We start from the raw sequence: 21,347 nt of genomic DNA, 5'->3' as shown, positions 1-21,347 counted from the left end.
GACATAGCGATACACACTTACAATCCCAGTTACTCAGGAGACTGAAGCAGGAGACTCAAAAGTTTGAGACCAGCCTAGGCAACTTAACTAATCCCCACATCATTAATTAATAGTAAAGCTATGGATGTGCCTTATTATTTATTGTGGTAGAGCACTTGCCTACCATGTGTGAGGCCCTGAGTTCAAACGTCAGTATCACAAAAGAGAAAGAAAAAGATAAGGATAAAAGAAAACAAAGCACTCTACCCATCAAGAGACACAAAGGAACGCCTGTTACTAGAACACCTATTACTAAGTGAAAGAAACAAATGTGAAAAGACTACACACTATAAGACTGCAACTTTATGATATGCTGGAAGTGGCAAAACTATAGAAATAGAACACAGCCAGAGGAGCTTTTCAAACCTGGGGACCCACAGTCACATGTACAGTGGCAGCTGGTGACCCTCTGCAGCGAGACATGGCAGTGGAGGGGAGGTGCAGACGCAGAGGACTGCACTAGCTGGCGGGGAGTGCAGACGACTCAGTGCTCCCCCAGGAGAAAGCAATTTGCGGGGACCCATTTTGGAGTCAGGCTGGATAAACCCAGAACCAGAACTGCTTCTGCCTTCCTCCAGCTGCTCCTAGCTGGGCGCAGACCCAGGGAAACTACCTAGACTGCAGGGAGCCCAGTGAGTCTGGTCTCAGGGCAGGGCTGCTAAGGTTACCTACTACTCTGCCTTAAAGCAATTGCTGGCTTCCTGGGATACAGTGGCAGATTCAGGGCGCTGTCTCCAAAGGCTGTCTGCTAGTGAGTCCAGAGACAATCCTGCAAGTGAACTTCTTCTTTGTCTTTTTCTAATTTTTGTTTTGTTTTGTTTGTTCATTTTGTTTTATTTAGTTTTCTTTCTTATTTTTTTAATGAGTGTGAGAGTGGTTCCTAACTCTTTGTGGGTGTGACTCTGTTGTGTTCTTTCTTTTATCTGGTCCATCTCTCTTTTCCTTCAGTCTTTTTCACCAGTTTTTCCAAGTTGGCATGATCTCCCTTTGTCCTCCAACCTTAACTCTAACTTTTCTCTTCTTCCACTTCTCTATTTTCTCCTCAATCCATTTTAAATTTTAACCCCGAGGGCAAAACTGCCACATTACACAAATATATACTCCATATAATTATTTGGTTTGTTTTATATTTTGTTATATAATCACAAATCTAGTTCACACAGTTAAAGGTTGCAAATTAAGGGTTAAGTCACTTGTTGTTTTATAAGCTATGTTTATGCCAATAGCAAAACTGACATAATTGTTCTAAACAGCTGTTGGCCCTAATAATCCATGACTGAGATTAACTAACATTCACACTGGGACTAGGAAACCAGCGACTAGGGCAGGGGGATATAGTTTAACAGCACAACCATTGCCTAGCAAGCACAGGGCCCTCAGTTTGATTCTGAGTACAAAAAAAAAAAAAAAAAAAAAAAAGAATGAAAGAAAGAAAAGAAAAAGAAGCAAAGAAACAGGGACTAGGCTAAACAAGCAACAACTTCTCATCTCCAACAAATGTAAGAGGTAAGATTTCCAACACACTTAAAACCCAAAAATCTGCTACATCTGGAAGATACTTTAGAGAAGTAACCCCTAAGGGTTCTAAATACTACCAATAAAACACCACAGGTAACTTAAAGCATCACACCAGGAATTAAACTAAAAACAGAAAAGAAATGAGTAGACACTTAAACAAGATGCAACCCCAGATATCCAGTTCACTGGGGGCAATGAGATGGGACAATTTGAAAGCCTTACTACGTCTCTCTGAAGTGGAAACAACAAAGCAATGAGGCTCTAGAAAAAATGAAATCAGAAATAATTTTTCACATAACTACAGAGATTACCAAAATACACACCATGCTTAGCAATGTTAGAGCAGACACAGACAAAAAAATAGATGATCTTAAACAAATTATGGAAGCGCAGCATAGGAAAGAAATGCAATCCATAAAGCAGATTCAGGCAGATTCCAGGAGAATAAAAACTCTACTGAAAGTATTTGAATCAGATTAGGCCAATGTGAGGACAGAATCTCAGATATTGAAGACAGGCTTGCAGTTAGTGGGCAGGAAAACAAAGATTTCTCAAAACTAGCAAGGGACCATGAGAAATCAATCCAGCAGCTGCTAGGTGAGACAAAGAAGAATGACTTAAGATTAACTGAAGTCCATGAACAAGCAGGATACCACAAATGACTTTAAAAAATGTTCATAGACACTGTGACAGAAAAACTTTCCCGGGAGAGAAAAAGAATTTGACATGCAGATAAATAAGGCATATAAAACTGCAATTAGCAATGATCAAGAAAAAATCTACACCCAGGAATATCATAGTCAAGATTCCAGAAACTCAACACAAGAATAGGATCTTAAAAGCTGTTAGGGAAAAGAAACAAAGCACCTATAAAGGAAAGCCCATCAGAATCCCAGGTGACTTAGCACTAACTCTCAAATCAAGGTGAAGTACCTCAAGTTCCGAAGGAAAACCAGTTTCAACCCAGACTGATGTACTCCACAAAACCATCATTCAAAATAATATATTTCCATGACAAGGCACATTTGAGGAAATTTATGACCACCAAACCAGCACTCCAAAATGTTCTGCAGGCCATTCTAGAAAGAGATAATAAGGACTACAGTTCATGAACGCCAACAGAAGGAATCCACCAGGGAAGGAAAAAGAAGGGGGGAGTCAAAAATAGGAAAACAACATGGCAAGGAGGTCAACGCATATCAGTTACAATGATCAGCATTAATGGTCTCAGTTCATCAGTCAAAAGACAACAGACTTAAGATTAATTGGAGAAGGATTTAAGATTAATTGGAAGAATGGATCGAGAAGCAAGATCCAACAATATTCTGCACACAAGAAACACATTTATTTCAAAAAGAAATTCATGAGTGAAAGTCAAAGGATGAAAAACAATACTCCATGCAACAGGAATCCAGAAAAAAGCAGAGCTAGCTATTCTATTTGCAGACAAAGTGAATTTCAAGCCAAGGTCACTACATCCTTGTGAAGGGAATAACCCAAGAAGACGAGATAACAATTATAAATACAAATACAATAAATACCACTGCACCCAACTATATAAAACAAGTACTAATGGACATGAGAAATCAAATAAGCCCCAATACAATTTTATTAGGAAACATCAATATCACAGTCACAAAAAAGACCGATCAACCAGAAAACAAGTCAGTAATGAAATATTAGAACTATATCAAACTTTTTAGCAAATGGACTTGGTAGGCGTCTATAAAACATCAGAATACATATTCTTTTCAGCTGCACATAGGACTTTCTCCAAAACAGACCATATACTGGCTCATGGCACATGCTTTAGTAAATGCAAAGAAATTCAAATTATCCCATGCATACTATCAGACCACAGTGCAATGAAATCAGAAATCCATGGCAAATCACAAGAACTTCATAAACATGGAAATTAAACAGCACCCTACTGAACAACCAATGGGTCACAGATGAAATTAAAGAAGAAATTAGACAGTTTTCACAACTGAATGCTAACGACAATCAATACAACATACCAGAACTTGTGGGACACAATGAAAGCAAAGTCAAAGGGAAAATTTAGAGCAGTAAATACCCCTATCAGGAAAACAGAACAAGCTCATATAAACAACTTAATGTTGAATTTCAGACTTCTAGAAAAAGAGGAGGAGGCTAGGTCCAAAGCTCGTACAAGGTAGGAAATTATAAAGATCAGAGCAGAAATTAACACCCTAGAGACTAAAAAAGCAATTCAAATAATCAATGAATTGAAGAGTTAGTTCTTTGAAAGATTAAATAAAACTGACAGACCCTTAGCCAACCTTATCAAAAAAAAGGAAAGACTCAAATCCACACAATTAGAAATGAAAACAGTGAAATCACAACAGACTCTGCAGAAATCCAGAAAATTGCCTAGATCTACTTTGAAAACTTGTATTCTAATAAGATGGAATATACAGAAGAAATGGGCAGATTCCTAGATACATATAAATTACCAAAGCCGAATCAAGAAGATATAAAAATCCTAAATAACCCAATATCAATAAATGAAATCGAAGATGTAATTAAAAACCTATCAACAAAGAAAAGCCCAGGTCCTGATGGATTCACTGCTGAATTCTACAAGATCTAACACCACTACTTCTCAAACTCTTTAATGAAATTGAAAGGGAAGCAATACTCCCAAATTCATTCCTAAAAGCAAGCATTACCCCAATTCCAAAACCAGAGAAGAACCCAACTAAGAATAAGAATTACAGAATCTGCCTAATGAACATAGATACAAAAAGCCTCAGTAAGATACTTGCAGCAAATCATCACAAAGATTGTATACCATGATCAAGTGGGATTCATCCCAGGGATAAAGGGATGGTTCAACATGCATAAATCCATAAATGTAATGCACCATATTAACAGAGTCAAGGAAAAAATATGATCATCCCCTTAGATGCAGAAAAACTTTTTGACAAAGTCCAGCACCCATACATGATAAAAAAAAAAAAAAAAAAAAAAAAAAAACCCTACAGAAAACTGGAACAGATGGTCTTTATCTCAATCTGATAAAGGCCATCTACAACAAACCAACAACCAATGTCACACCAAATGGAAAAAAATGAAAGCTTTCACTCCAAAATCAGGAACAAGACAAGGATGTCCACTGTCCCCTCTTACTCAACATAGTCCTGGAAACTTTACTTGGAGAAATTAGATGAGGGAAAGAAATAAAAGAAGAAGGAAAAAAAGAAGTTAAACTATTGTTACTTGCAGATGACATGATCCTCTACTTAAAAGACCCCAAAAACTCCACTAAAAGACTTCTAGGATTTAATAATCAAATTTAGTAACATAGTTGGTTACAAAGTCAACACTCAAAAATCAGTAACCTTCTACACACAAATATTAGCGATCTTTCTAAAGTGCAAATCAAAATTATCAAAAGTCCTTTTACCCAGACACAACAGCCCTTTCATGATGCATCTGGCCACTGCTTCTTCCTCTGGCTCTAGCGCCAGTCTTAAAGAACCTCTTGAAGACTTTCATACCACCCTGCCTTTATACTAAATACGCACATGGATCTTCCGCTTAATGTTTTTCCTCCTGGTATCAGATTCCTAAAAAAGCTTTTCTGCTGTGTTTACCTCTCCTATTCAGAGACTACAGTATTTTTCCACTGTAACGTACTTTTAGATTTCTTGATTGCTTCTGGCACCAATGTGATTCCTGGCTTTCCATGGTCCTTAGCACAAAGTCTAGAACACATAGAAACGCTGGGTGAATGAATGAAATTCAAAGAAACAGTCATTCTGCAGGCCTTCAAAACTCTCTTTGGGCTGGGAGTGTATCTCAGTAGTAGAGCACATGGCTTAAGTGTGCACAGGCCCTGGGTTTAATCCCTGCCACGCTCACGTACATCCCTCATGATCTTAACACTTCTGACACTTTACCTTCATTTAATGCAAAAAAGCCTAATATCAAGAAATATATCAGAAAATACCAGGATTTTAAACCAGTTGGTAATCACTAATTTTCTGAACTATAAAATATCGTTTTTCTTCTAAAACAAACCAAGTTGCTTGAAATAAGTACATTTTCAGTACAGGTTTTGAGGTACTCAAGAAAAAAAGGCCTCTGGTTGTCTTGCTTTGAAATCTGTGTCTCTTACATTGTTATCTTATGATCTGTTTTGTTCTGTTAAATTTTACTCTCTTTAAAAATAAAAAAAGAAAAGAAGGCAAAAGAGAATATCCACTTTCAAGACATCCACACAAATATTTATTCAGGATCAATTATCTGTATTAAGGACTTTGACAATTTTAATTTGCATTTTAGATTGATCACTAATAAAGTTGGATTATCTAGCTTTTAGTTCATTTAGAAAACAAAACAGGTGGTCTCAACAAAATAGAGGTTTAATTCTCACACTGGTTTGATAAAATGATTCTATAATTACAAACACTGAACTAGACAATATAAAGAATCATGAATTTGGATTGGGGTAAGGTGAGGGCAGGAAAAGGAAACTGATTAAGATATAATATGTATAAGCACCAACTCGCCAAGATGAACGTATACTAAGCATCTACCAATAAATCAATGTTTAAAAAAAGAATGATGAGCTCTTTGATTATCTACTTCCATTTCTGAGAGATGAAAAAGAAAGTATTTCAAACTTATTGTGCTTTTTTTAAAGAAAAAAAAAAACTTTCAGGATTTTAATTTTCTACTTTTGATGATCTCAAGTTTAACCCTAAGATGGCAGTGGAAAGTGAAAGGGAAGAAACTGCTCAAAAAGAAAGAATAACTGAGATGGGGGGAAAGAAAAAAGAAAAAAGGGAAAGCACAAACTGTTCTTTCTGATGAACCAAGATTAGTAGCATAATTATCTTGTATATATACATATATACAAAGCAGAAGCAACCTCCCAAAGTTTTGTTTTGTTTTTTGTTTTTTGTACCGGGAATCAAACTCAAGGTCTTACACTTGGAAGGCACTTATGCTGCTGACCTGTCTCCCCAGCCCTGTAACTATCTTTTTTTAAATCAGATTTTATTGGTATATTTTAGATATACATAATGAGCACGTTCATCATAGACAATTTGTACCTATACATGATATAACTTGATTCTTTTTTCCCTTTCCCATCCTCTCCCTTTAAACCTTCCTCTCCCCCCCCATTTACGAAAATTTTGTTTCCATTTTTTCCTTCTTTTCTAATTGTTTAAAACTTTCCCCTTCCTTCCATTCTTTAACCATCTTTACCTAGTCCTTTTGCTTCTCACTGGACTTCTCTGACAGCCTCCTGCCTCCACCCTCATCCCTTTCACCTTCTCTACTGTCCATACTAGTGCAAAGTTGGGGAGGAAACTCTCCTCTGTGAAACCACTGAGTAACCTGTTTGGCAGTGGTTATCTCTAGTAAATGGGACTACAGGAATCTTTCACTGCCCACATTTTTTTTTTTTTTACTCATTTGCATTTCACAACAAGAATGTATTCCTTTATAATCAGGGCAAAAAAACTATTTCCATTTTGGGAAACACTAGAATCTGTTCCATTTGGAATCTACTCTCCCCAATTCTATACCAAGTTAAAAGCCCAAATTTTTTAGTCTGGCCCACCAGAGATCATGCTTTGCTTATCTTTCTTAAATGCATTTCAAAACTTACATCCTAAAAAACAAAACAAAAAAAAACTTTCATCCTGAACACTAACTCTAGCCATTATGAATGACTTGCTGTTGTTTCTTTCCTCCATAATTTTATACATTTTGCTTCCCCTGCATGAGATGTAGTAAGAATTGTTGAATCTGTTCCTAAAAGGCTACTTCCTTTCCACTAATGGTTAACATGAATACCCAAGTAGAATACAGTCTTGTAGCTTCTTGAAGCTTCTTGTAACTGTAGCCTACAGTCCCATGATTACACCAACACATTAAATTCTTTCTAATCAGAGCAATGGCTGTTCTTAAAAGGATCAAATGTAAAGAAAAATAAAATAATGACCCTGCACAGGGTCAGGGATAGAGAGCTCTATGGCACAATGCCTGCCTGGCAAGTGTGAAGTCATGAGTTCAAATCCCAAAATGAAAAAGAAAGGAAGAAAAATATAGTAACTTGCTGTTTAATCTGGATCAGGAGATGGCAAACCACAGCCCACCACAAATTCAGCTACCACCTACTTTTGTTAAGCTTTATCGGTCAGAAAGCTCTGCTCTAAGTTTTGATGCTAGCACAGTTTCTCATCCTCATACAGCATGGGTTTCTCAGGAAGAGGATTATTTTTTGTGTCAACAGGAGGGGCTTTTTGATGCTTTAACTGTTTTGTCTATTTTATCCTACAGAATTCTACCATACTGAAAGAGACACATAAAATAGATACGTAGACTGCTCCCCTCCAAAGATACAGGTGGCAACAAATAGGAAATTAACTACGGGTTTTGTGCTTCTGAATTGTAGATATTTGATGGTAATAATGTGACACTAGCTAGTTAAAATTGTTTTGAGGTGTGTAGGTTCCCACCAGCACACATTCTGTAAATATACAGTTCTTATAAACAACTCTATACACTTCACTGAAAAAAGCCATACAATTTTATAAACATTTTGTAAACAAAATCTATACTACAGTAAGAGAATTAACACAATTATTTATATGCAGTGCTGACAAATTTGGCACTTTTTGAAAATAAATCTACAAAATGTTTGCTTAAAAAGCAATTTAGGGCCAAGGATGTCTCTCAGTGACACAGTCCTTGCCTAGCAAGCATGAGGCTATTAAGTTTGATTCCTGGTGCCAAATATATATATATATATATATATATATATATATATATACAATTAAAAGGCAATTTAGTATTATAAAACCTGAGAGAGCTTTACTGTCTTGCACTCTGCAAATACTTCACAAGCACTTAGGACGCAGCTAGCCAAGAGCACCAGGTTCTCTGACATTGTTTCTGTAACTTTTGCTGTGTTGTTGTCAATGCTGTCAAGAATAAAACCATATTCAAAACTCTGTAAAAAGTTTTATTGGAACACTGATATTCCTATTCACCTATTAATTATGATTTCTTACTGACTACAATTGGAATTCAGTAGTTGCGAGAGAGACTATATGATCTCCAAAACCTAAAATATTTACGGAATTTCTACAGAAATACAGAAAATATCTGATGCTTTACTGAGTTCCACTCATCTAGACAGTAAATACAGAAGTGGTCATAAGTAGTTAAGTTTTTAAACTTTATTTGAATTTTTATAATTAAAAGTTAGAAAATATGTATCATTTTACATACATCTTTTGATTTCTTAGAACTAGAGATAAGTACAGAAACACTGAAACACAGCTTGGACACAACCATAACACTGGGAAGACCCCAGAGTTGTTATGTAGTTTTACTATAAAAAGAACAATTTTATGAGACAGTAATTCAGTTTCATCTATTTTTAAACACTCTTTACCTTTATATGAATTTATCCTATAGAAATTATAACTGTCTAAAGATAACAGTAGCATTGCTTATAATCTTCCAGACAGTGTTTGAAGAACTCATGCAATCGTCATGACAACCCTGAGGTAGGTATTCTGTCTTCTTATCAAAGATGGAAACCGAGACATAGTTAATTTGGCCAAGTCACACAACTAAACACTACAGCTGAGATTCCAAATCCAGATAGTAAGACCTCAAAGCCCAGTCTTCAGTACCACACAATTCTGGCTGTTGAAAAGAAGACAAAGGAAAGGAATGGAAACTACCCAAAAGACTGGCACAGCCAGTACACAAATGAAAACATTCAACCTCCCTTGCAATAAAATAATTAAGGATAATAATAGTAAACATAAAAGATCATCTACCTGCAGTTTAGATGAACAGTCAAAAGCCTGTGTGGGAGGGCCAGGGATTTAGCTCTGTGGTGCAAGTGCCTGCCTGGCAAGTGCAAGGTTGTGAGTTCAATCTCTGGTACCAAAAACAAAACAAAACAAAAAGTCAATGTAATCAAGAATAACAAGGACTACTAGTATGCTCTTACCCAAGTACAAATTGGCTCAAGCTTCTTGGAGAAAGTGTGTCACTATGCTCCTAAAATTAAAGTGGTATACTCCATGCTTTTTTTTTTTTTTTTTTGGTCTTTTTTGAGACAGGGTCTCATTATGCTGTTCAGGCTGGCCTTGAGCTCACTTTATGGCCCAGGCTGGTCTTAAACTCACAATATCCTCCTGCTTCAGCCTCCCGAGTGCTAGGATTACTGGCATGAGCCATCATGCCCAGCTGCATACTCTATGATTGAATAGCCACACTTTAAAGAGATAACCAGCTGGGCTCGATGGCCCACACCTGTAATCGCAGCACTCTCCAGGCTGACACAGGAGGATCACGAGGCCGGCGTAGGCTACAAAGTAAGCTCAAGGCTGGCCTGAACCATATAGTGAAATCCTGCTTCAAAAAAAGACCAAAATAAATAAAAGAGAGAGAGAATATCAGATAAATGGGTAAGATACTAAGCATTACTGACTACAGTAAGAAAACTATGAACAACCTAATCATTCATGATAGGAGATTAATATAGCCAGACAATGGAATATCATAAAGCAGTTTTACATAATTATATATTCTATAATCTATATTTATATAGTCAATGTGTTTCATTTAAAAAGAAGTTAGAACACCATGCATAGAATGCTTTTATTTTTGTAATTTTTTTAAAAACAGGTATGTGTGCATGTGCATGCCACAAATGGATGGAAAGATGTCAAGAAGGGAATGCACCAAAACGTTAAGCAATTATCTCTAGTGGTGGGATTTTCAGTATTTCTTACTTTCCCCTTTATTACCTAATTATGTTTACAGATTGTGTAATTTTTACGTTCAAAAACCATAGTATTAATATTTGCTTTTTACATTTCAAAAACCATTTCCTCATCTGTAATCATCTATGGATCACTACATTTTTTCATAAAAAGAACAATCTAGCACGCAGTATTATATAATCAAGGAATTAAAAGCATGGCCAGGCATGATGGCACACACCTGTAATCCCAGCTATCCAGATGGCTAAGGCAGGAGGACGGATAGTTTGAGGCCAGCCTGAGCAACTTAGCAAGACACTGTCTCAAAACTAAAAAGATAAACAGAGTTAAGATTTAATTTGACACTCTCTGGGTTCAATCTCCAGTACCAGGAGAAAAAAAGAAAAAAAAAAAAGGAGCCTCATGAGGACTTCACACCATTCTAGAAATAATGATACTAAAAAAATCAATTAACATCAAAATTTGATGTTAAAAACTAATGATAGTAGGATGCAGGTTTATAACACATTTTTTGAAAAAGCATCATCATTCCTCACAACTTGTAACACCATGCCCATTTTGACCATTTCTGTTTCCTGAATCTTTTCCAGTTCCTCCCAAGTATAAAAAAAAATTTTTTTTTTTGTCGTTTTCATTTTTATCGGTACCGGGGATCGAACTCACGACCGCCTGCTTGCAAGGCATTATGCCGCTGAGCTAAACCTCCAGCCCCATATAAAAAGTTTTTGAACTTACATTTAGAATTTATCTGACCACTCAAGAGTTGAAATCTCTTTGAGACCTGAGTTTATTATTGCCTTACACTATGTATCTACCATTCCTCTTACTAAATTAAAAACAACTTGATTTCTGGCTGACTCTTTAGCCTTCCAAACTAGCTATCACAGGACTCCCTCCTCTTAGAAGCTTTCCAAACCTTCACCCACAGACTCCTGGGTCAGATCAGAGCTCCTGTACTTAGGCACACAGCATTCTGTTTATACCCATAAAACAGAACGTATCGTCCTATAATCCTTGATTCACTCTTTTTCTCTACACTGTAAGGAAAGAAACTATGTCTTTATCCCCACAACCCTAATTTCTCCCAGGATAACTCATGAAGTGTCAAACAAATGAGTGAAAGGTATTGTGAGTTAGCTTTTCACTGTATTTGATTTGGCCAAACACACTAAAAACTGGACTTCATCCAAATTAAAAATTCAGCACTTAGGAGGCAGCAGCAAGAGGCCTGAGAGTTGAAAGCCACCCTAACTAGACTACATAGTCAGTTTGAGGCCAGCCTGGGCTACTTAGTGAGACTCTGTCTCCAAAAATAAAAAACAAAGAACACCGTCAAGAAAGTAAGAAAACAATCCATAAAAACATTTGCAATCATATCAGGCCATACTGTCCAGAACATCTAAACAATTTTTAAACTCAATTTTTATAACTTTTTATAACTCAATTTTTATAATAAAACATAATTGATTTTTTAAATGGGCAAAGGATTTGTATAGGCATTTCTCTTAAGAATTTACATATATAGCCAGGGATGATGACACATACCTGTAATGCCAGCACACAGGAGACTGTGGCAGGAGGACTACATAGTGAGTTCAAGGCTAGCTTGGACTACAGATCAAGACCTTGTCTCAAAAAACGAATCAAAACAAAACAAAAACATATATACATGGTTGGGCATAGTGGTGCATGCCTGTAATCCCAGCACTCGGGAGGCTGAGGCAAGAGGATTGCCATGAATTTGAGGCTAGCCTGGGCTACATCGTGAGTTAAAGGTCAATCTGGACTACATAGCAAGATCCTGTCTCAAAAGACAAAAGAAACAACAAAAATATCTACATATGATCAATAAAGCACATGAAAAGATGTTCAATATCACTGGCTATTTTTAGAGACATGGAAACAGAAACTGTAATGAGATACTGTTTTACACCCACTGAAACAGCTAAAATAACAAAGATGGACAACACCAAATGTTGGTAAGGATGCAAAGAAACTGTAACACTGCTACACAGCAGGTGGGAATATAAAATGGTACCATCTCTTTGGAAAACAGTCTGATAGTTCCTTAAAAGGATAAAACTCGTAAGAACTAATACGACCATTCTATGTCCATAACCAAGACAGCTGAAAATACACAGCCAAATGAAAACTTCTATACATATGTTCATAGCAGCATCATTCCTAATAGCCAAAAAAAGCAGCACAACTCAAAAGCACATCAATGGTAAACACAGTATGAAACACTCACGCATCCACATATAAGAATGACACACAATGTAGATGAACTTTAAAAACATGCTAAGTAAAAGAAACCAGATACACATATCACCTACTGCATGATTTCATTTACAGGAAACATCCAGAATAAGCCAAGTCCGAAGAGATAGTAAGTACATTAGTGAACGCCAAGAACAAGGGATGAGAACACGGAATAATAACTGATGAGTAACAGTGTTCTTCTTGATATGATAAAACGTTCTAAAATTAGATAACAGTAATGACTATCCACTCCAAATAAACTAAAAACCAGAGTAGTCCAAAAAAAAGACCCTCCCTAGAAGAACCTAAAATCAACATTTCACCAATGGAAAATGCAAAGTTAATCAATACACATGCCAGTAAAGATTACAGAAATGTGCATTTTCACAATGATGACCTTTTTTGCATGTTCTATAAGTAAACAGTTTTCACTGTCCTTATAGTGTACACTGTGCTCAAACGTTGAGTTAGCCAGCAGTGGTGGTCCATGTCTGTAATCTCAGCACTCTGGACTGAGGCAGGAAGATCACTAATAAATTCAAGGACAGCCTGGGCTACACAGGGAGTTCAAGGACAGCCTAAACTAGACCCTGTCTCCCCCTAAAAAGAAAACAAATGCTGGATTTATTAGTAAAAGCTCTATGAAAGGTCAGACACAGTGATGCATGCCCATAATCCCAGCACTCTGGAGGCTAATGCAGGAGGATCAGTATGAGTTTGAGGTCAGTCTAGGCTCACAGTGAGTTCAAAGCCACCCTGAACCACATAGCAATACCCTACCTCAAACACTACTACATACATACATACATACATACATACCTGTATGTAATTATTTGTGTACTCAATACCACTTACCAGACACTTAAACACATTGTGATTTTAAAGACAATCAGCTAATATTTAAAGTATTCTGGACTTCTTTTAAGGCCAATTTGAAAAGATAAGACTCCATTAAACTCTATAGGCTTTTGTTATACTTTTATCACTACCAGTAAGGATATCCTAGGAGAGACTTTAGTTTTTAATTACATGGTTTCTTAAAACTCCTATTACAGAACAATACATTAATATTATACTAATCTACTGGTTCATTTTAAAGTTCCCTAATTATAACTTCCGTTTTGAAGTAAAAGTTTGAGCCAAGCAGGGTGGCACATGTCTGAATTCCAGCACTCTGGAAGCTGAGGCAGAAGGAGCGCCGCAAGTTTGAGGGCAGCCTGGGTTAACAGTGAGCTCAAGACCTCCCAGAACTATCTGTTCCCATCCCACAAGGAAAAATGTGCACAACGTTACTGACAACAGGGGTATACATGCAAATGGTACAGATATTCTAGAAAATAAAAACACCACCACTAGCAAAGATTTAATAAAATGGAAAAATATCTACTTTACATTGTGAAATAAAAATGTATAGGTTACCAAAACTCGTGGAAAAAGACACATTCTTAAGGAAAAAAATTTATATATAAATTTATATATATATATATATATATATGCCCAGAAATATTTTCAGAAAAACAAAGAACATGCCACTCATGATGTTTCTCTGTTAACTACTTCTTTTTCTTCTGCAATGTTGGGGCTCAAACCCAGGGGGCCTTACTAATGCTAAGAAGCTGCCTATCACTGATATATATCCAATCTTTTTGCTTATCTTCATTCTCTAATTTTTCTTAAATTTTATTTTTGTAAGGAAAAAGTTAAAAAATAAGATCTGCTTTAACCTCATTTTTTATTATTCCAAAAGCTTAAAGAAAAAATCCATACTTATAATACCAATTTTTCCTAATAAATTATTTTTATAGCAATTCATTATAGAACTAGATAAAATTCTGTCTGCTAAATTGAACCAAGTTGGTCCTTGTTCTTTTTAATTGTTATTCTAGAAATTAAAGCCACTATATTTTCATGTACAACTACCTTTTTATCTTCAAGGAAGATAATTTTATCTTCAAGGAAATTAATTATGGAAACTTTTACATATAAGGAAAATAAATAAACCAACATAGGGCCAGGGATTTAGCTCAGTGGCATAAATGCCTGCCTGGCAAGGTCAAAGTCGTGAGTTCAATCCCAGGTAGCACAAAATAAATAAATAAATAAACCAATATATTGCTGAAGACTTTTATACATGATTATGTAATTACTCCTCACAGTAATCACATGAGATTATTTTTATCAAAACACAAAAAAATCTTAACACAAGCTCTTGCTATGTTGGCTGGCCTAGCTCCCATAATTCCACTGCCCCAGCCTTCCAAATTGAGTCCTAGGATTACAGGGATGCCACACACACATGCAAAATACAAGTTTTGAAGAAATTATTTAACAACCAAAATCTTATAGGCAGAGAGTATTTAGTAGCCCAATAATAAGAAACATGAGTTTACAATTCTAAGCTTTCTTTATACTACAAATTGCTTTTCATTTGTATGTACATTTATTGGGAATCAAAAAACACTTCTCTGAGAAGGGATTATTATTTAAATAATCCAGACCCAAAAGGACTTTTGTTTACTAAAATTTTGAGATAGAAAATGTCTTCCTGATAAAGAATACTGAATTATAAACTCACTAAGCTAAATAAAGAACCTTAATTAACTTATGGCAAAAGTCACACATGAAATATACTTTAAATTCTGTCTTCTGCTACGAATACTGAATTTCTCTGTTGTGTTTTCCAATCAGTCATGTTGAAAAAAAAAAAAAAAAGACTAACATAATGCAATATGACTTTGCTTAAAACGCTATCTTTAGCCACCTGTATTTTAAATCTTTATGTTTATATGGAATTGCTGGTCAGCAAAATGTCTTTGGGTTAATTACGGGAAGTCTTTACATAATGTAAAACACAGTGACTGTTCATAAATTATACTTATCATCAAACACTTGGCTTTTAACTGCTTAAAATTAATTTGGGTCAGAAACAATGGTACACACGTGTAATCCCAGCACTCTGGAGGATGAGGCAGGAGGTCTGCCAAATTCAAGCCCAGCCTGAGAAACACAGACTTAGCAAGATTATTTCAAAAAAACATAAAAGGTAAAAATAAAAGGGGTGGGGCAATATAGCTCAGTAAAAAGGCTCTTGGTTTAATAATACTAGATAAAAATTAGCTTGAAAGGTTCATTCTCCTTTTCCACTTCTGTGTGAACCCTTTATCCCACCCACTGTGGCAGAGACTATTTGTGACTAGCTTCCCACAAGTCCTCCGTGACCGCTTTTTCCTTTCATTTCTCTCATCAGTAGGAAGCATTTGCTTACACCTTGGCTGGCACACTCCTTCCTGCCTTCAGCCTTTTCATCTTCCCCTCCTCCTACCTAGAATGCCAAAGAGGTAACTGGAGGCCCAATCATTATCTGCAACAATGTGTGCAAAAGACAACAGACACAGGCAAGGAGGTAGGTGCTGGTCACTTCCTGCAGCAGCTACAGCAGACAAGCATTCTCCCTCTCTAGACTTCTGTTAAAAGAAGTAAGCCCCTTATTTGTTTAAGATGATAGTGATCAGTTTTTCTACTGCATGAACTCAAAATGGCAGATTCACACACTAAATGCAACTTGGTGTATGTTCTTCCTTAATTTTAAAGGACAGCTATATCCAATTCCTCCCTCTCCAATAGCTTTTAATGCTTCATACAAGTTGACATCAAAATACAACATGGAACATCTTCACCACTGTAGAATGATATAGTATGTATCTTTGAAGAAAATCATTTATCCTATAAAAGAGTAGGAAATTAAGATGACTTGAAAACTTCCTAGAAAAGTGTATGCTATAAACATATCACTAACATAAAAGCAGAAAAATGTGTATGAAATACCACATTAATATATCATTTTCCAATGAAAAACTGCTGCTTTTTAGTAACCAAAAAGTATTTACCAACTTTAAAATAAAGACTAGTAAAGGAAGTACCTTGACCAGGAACTATATAGTCCTTAAGAGCTAAAGAAAGATGTAAATTTTAAGGCTGATCAGACTTTGGCTTAGTTTTAGAGAAAACACAAAAGGCAAGAGCTCTAACTTCTAGCAGGTTAAGACAGAAACTATCTCATGAGCCATCAAACTGTCATGAAGTGAAGTGAGAGTCACCCCTTTACATGCTGTCAGCAGTAGTGAATGAAACTCTGTAAAATGAGGAAATAAGTAATATTCGGCTGGGAATCAAAGTAAGATTCTACCTTTTTGATTCATGAGCAAGAAACTTTCTATCGTGAAGTTTATGACTCAGAAATCCACTTGTCAGTAGCCCCCAAATAACATGTGCTTTCAGTTGGAAAATAATTTCAGACCAGTTTCTCTCAGCTCCACTTAAATCACAGGTGGCAAAAATCAGCATTTGTATTAAAAGAATATAAAATTTAATTATTAAACGACCATCAAGAATACTTGCATAGTATATGTAAGCCCCAAAGTCAATCCCCAGCACCACCAACAAAAAGACACCACCTTCTAACATGGTGAATCAACTTAAAAGACTCTCATAAAGCCAACTGTGGTTGCACACAGTATCTGTAAACTCAGCACAGCACTCTAAGTGGCTGAGGCAATGCAAGTTCCAATTCAGCCTAAGCAATTTATGACTCAGTGAAGCCACCTCAAAATAAAAAAACTAAAAAAGGCCTGGAGATGTACCTTAGTGCAAAGGCCCTGGGTTTAATCCTAGTAACACACACATATATACACACACACACACACAATTTCAAGAAAAGAATCAGACATAAGGACCAAGATTTTGAGAACAACACTTACTATTGTTAAATATAATCGAAATACTAGGGGAGAAAAATCTTACACATTCAAGCAAGTAGAAAAAGTTAAGCACTATATCCATGACAGAATGCAGACAACCACTGAATATTGTTTTTTATATTCCTAAGTATATATTCCAAACCCATAAAAACACACACGCAAAATCATTTCCAGCCATGTTCACTGCAGCCTTATTCACACAGACAAATTTCAGAACATGGGTAGACACTGATCACATCTACAGTTAAAGGATCCCAAACGTACAGCTCTCAGGATTATAGTAATTTGTTCACACCATCCTAGGTCGACAGAAGCACCTACGAATTCTGTTTTTTAAGTGAATAGGTAAAGCAACCTAGAAAGTATTTATGTTCAAGCAACACAAAATCATTTAAAAATAAAATACATACAAATTAAAACAAGAAACAGGTGTGTGCTTGTGGGACCAGGATTGAACTCTGGCCCTCTGCACTGGGCTTCACCCCTAACCCTCCACCAACCCACCCTGTTCTTTTTGAGACAATCTCAGTAAGAGGCTGAACTGCTCAGTTTGCAGTCAAACCCAGCAGTTCTCTTAGTCTCCCAGAGGGCTGGGATTACAGGTGCCCACCGCTATGCCCAAATAAGAAAAATAGTGTATTTTGTTTCACTCCTAAATAAACCTATTTAACAAAATGTGTCCACCACTGAATACTGCATAACTTCTAAAAATCTTAGGATCAAATTAAACATAGCCAGTTATTTCCTGTTCCACATTAATTTTCTTATCCAGTACTTAGATTTTATTGCATAGCCTCTAATATCTAGGTTTCCAAAAATAATGACAGCATCAAAAACAAAGTAGCACAATTTTGAGTTTTTGTCAAAAATCTAACATATCCATAGTGGCCATACCCTGTAGACAGGGATGGAAAATGCAGCAGCCACTCTGGGAAACATTAGCATGTAATTTGGCAAGCACAGTTCCTAGGTATATATTCAAAATCCACGAAAACGTATATTCAAACAAAAACATGTCCACCCACCTCATGTTCACTGCAGCCTTGGTCACAACAGCCAAAAAGTGGAAGAACACAAATGTGCATTTATGGTAAGTGGATAAACAAAACATGGTACATCCATACAATGGAACATTATTCAGCCAAAAAAGTAATGAAATAATGGTATACACCACAACGCAAATAAACCTTGAGAATATTACGCTATTTAAATAAGCAGTCACAAACGATCACAAAGTATATGATGCCACTACTACAATGTCCTGTACCGAGGTGAGACAAATACAGAAATAGAAAGCAGAGACTGCTCCCCAGAATCTGGAGGGAAGGGAGACCACAGAGAGGCCCTATAGGTCTAGAATTTCTCTTGGAAGCAATAAAATGTTCTCCAACTAACTAGTAGCAACAGTTACACAACAGTGTGAATGCACTGAACTCATTAAAATACACACTTTTCTTTTAAGATATTTGTCCAAGTAAGGTACTGTGGCACATGCCTAAAATCACAGTATTTAGGAGGCTGAGGCAAGAGAATTGCCTTGAGTTTGAGGCCAGCCTGGGCTACACGATGAGGTTAACTAATCTGGAATGACATGGTGAAACCTTGCTTCAAACACAAAACAAGATAAAAATTTATTCAAGAAATTTTGGTTTGTTTTTCTGATATATGATTTTGCTGTATTATCCACACTGGCTGGGAAATCCTGGGTTTCTGTAACCCTCCTGCCTCAGCTTCCCTAGAAGTTGGGACTATGAACAAGAACCACCATGGCTGATAATTATATACTTTAAAATGGTGAATTTTATGTTACATGAATTTTATATCAGTTGGGCCATAGCTCAGTGGCAAAACGCCTGCCTGGCAAGTGCAACATTCTGAGTTCCAATCTCATTACCAAAAAAAGAAAAAAATTTAGATCAATTAAAAACACTATACTACACAATACCCTTAAAAATACTATGAGGAAATATACCAAAATGTCATCAATGACTATTAAGTGATTTATACTTTGTTCTATATGCTTCTATAATTACTAACTTTCCTTAATGAAAATAAGAGGATTTTGTAACATATTGGCTTTCAAATAAAGTTACAATTTTTTTTGGTACTGGGGATCAAACTCATGTCCTTGGGCATGCCAGGTAGGCACTTATGTTGCTGAGCTAAATCCCCAGCCTATAATTTGTATTCTTAAAAGCTTTTAAATTTGTTTGAATCTACATTGCAGTGATTCTCCTACCTCAGCATCCCAAGTAGTTAGAGCTACCAGGATGCCTGCTTAAAAAGTTGTGCTTTTTTTCCAATAATAAAAGTATGTATGGGGTTTTTTGTTGTCGCTTTTGTTTAACCTGGAAATTGAATTCGGGGTGCTTTACCACTGAGCTACCTCTCCAGCCCTTTTTTTATTTTGAAACAAAGTCTTCCTTCATTAAGTTGCTTGGGCTGGGTTCAATTTTGCAGTACTCCTGCATTAGCATCCTGAGTAATTGAGGATTTCAGACAAGCATCACTGCGCCAACATTACATATTTTACTTTTTAAATGTTTTACCACTGCTTAAACTGGGAAATACGCACATAGTAAAATAGTATGCTTTTTCCCAAACAATGGCAATGAATATCCAATTTGTTTTCGGCAGTAGCGAGGATTAAACTGTGGGCACTAAGCTAAATCCCCAGTAGTTACTTTGTTGTGGTTGGGTTGGGTTTAAATTTTGAGGCACAGTTTTGCTAAACTGCCTAGTGTGGCCTTGAATTTGCCATCCTCCTGCCTCAGCAACCAAAGACTCTGGATTACAGATGTGTGCCACCACGGCCTGCTGTCATTTTAGGTCTTCCTCTCTGAGCACAGCCTGATGGCACAGGCCTGTAATCCCAGCACTCTGGGAGGCTAAGACACAGGGATCACAAAATCAAGCTCACAGTAAGACCCTGTTCAAAATAAAAACTTAAAAACAGGCTGGGAATACAGCTCAGTTCAAAACTCCTAGGTTCTGCCTCCAGCATCCAAAAAAAAAGCATCTGTTCAATCCAGATTTCCTTTCGTTTCCTTCCCATAAATAATCACTGTTAGCAATTTGTTGTGGATATTTGCAGTCTAAGTCTCTGCAGGTCATTTTTTCTCTGTTTTTGCTTTTGAGACAGGGTCTCACTATGTGTGACGGTTGTTTGGTTGTGTCAACTTGAGTAAGAGAAGCTCCACAAGAGTGGCTCAGCAATTTCACACCCCAGGGCAACTTGTGGCCTGGATGGTATAAAGGGGAAATGAAGCAGGATGGATCCATTTCCAGTCTTCACCTTCGCCTTGGACATTATCTCCTGGCTCCCCTTACAGACCCATCAGCCTCCCGATGTGGACCTGCAAAGGACACTGCAGTGAGCTCCAAACCTCGGACTGATCCTTTGGTCTCCAGCGTGCAGACAGATCTTCTGCACTCTTTCATGTCTGACTCTGCAGGTAGCCACTGTAAGCCGATCTTGTACATCTGTGTACCTTTTGTTAGAGTTGTTTCTCTAGTAGACACTGACTGATATACTATGTGATCCAAGCTGGTCCTGGACTCATGTAGTCTACAGTGGCCCGAACTCTGCAGCTATCCTCCTGCCTCGGCCTCCAGAGTGCTAGGATCACAAGTGCTAACATCTCATTTGGTTTGCTGCTGTTATTTTAATACTGGGATTTGAACTTACAATCTTGCACTTGCCAGGCAGGCACTGTGCTGCTGAGCTACACTGATCTTCATTTGTTCTTGCACCCTCATTATCTCTGGCACAATTCTTAGCTCATAAAAAATAAACAAATGATAAATCTACCAATAAATTAATGGACAAAGAAATGTAAGATGAAATAAATAGATGCACAGGTGATACATGCGTGGATGTATACACACTGTGCTAACAGTCATATAAACATATAGCACATACAATTATATGTAACATACTTGATAACAAAACAGCTGTATTGATGTACTTACAGTATCATTG

General features: G+C 36.7%; 1 protein-coding gene across 11 annotated transcripts in view; it reads right to left on the bottom strand.

Annotated features, from left to right (window-relative positions):
* Cdk19 (cyclin dependent kinase 19) overlaps positions 1–21,347 on the bottom strand; it is a 175,572-nt gene that overhangs the window by 140,530 nt on the left and 13,695 nt on the right. For 6 of the 11 annotated variants that reach the window (XM_063253904.1, XM_063253899.1, XM_063253901.1 and 3 more), the window contains exon 2: positions 9,393–9,495. The exons of the other annotated variants lie outside the window; for them this stretch is intronic. In XM_063253904.1, the coding sequence (XP_063109974.1) occupies positions 9,393–9,495 (103 nt within the window). The remainder of the gene's footprint in view (positions 1–9,392; positions 9,496–21,347) is intronic. 11 annotated transcript variants of the gene reach the window in all.

Source organism: Cavia porcellus, unplaced genomic scaffold (genome assembly GCF_034190915.1).
Source record: "Cavia porcellus strain 051 isolate PalLab524CR breed Dunkin Hartley unplaced genomic scaffold, mCavPor4.1 scaffold_7, whole genome shotgun sequence".
Lineage (NCBI taxonomy): Eukaryota > Metazoa > Chordata > Mammalia > Rodentia > Caviidae > Cavia > Cavia porcellus.
This window is presented reverse-complemented; position numbering and strand designations above follow the sequence as displayed.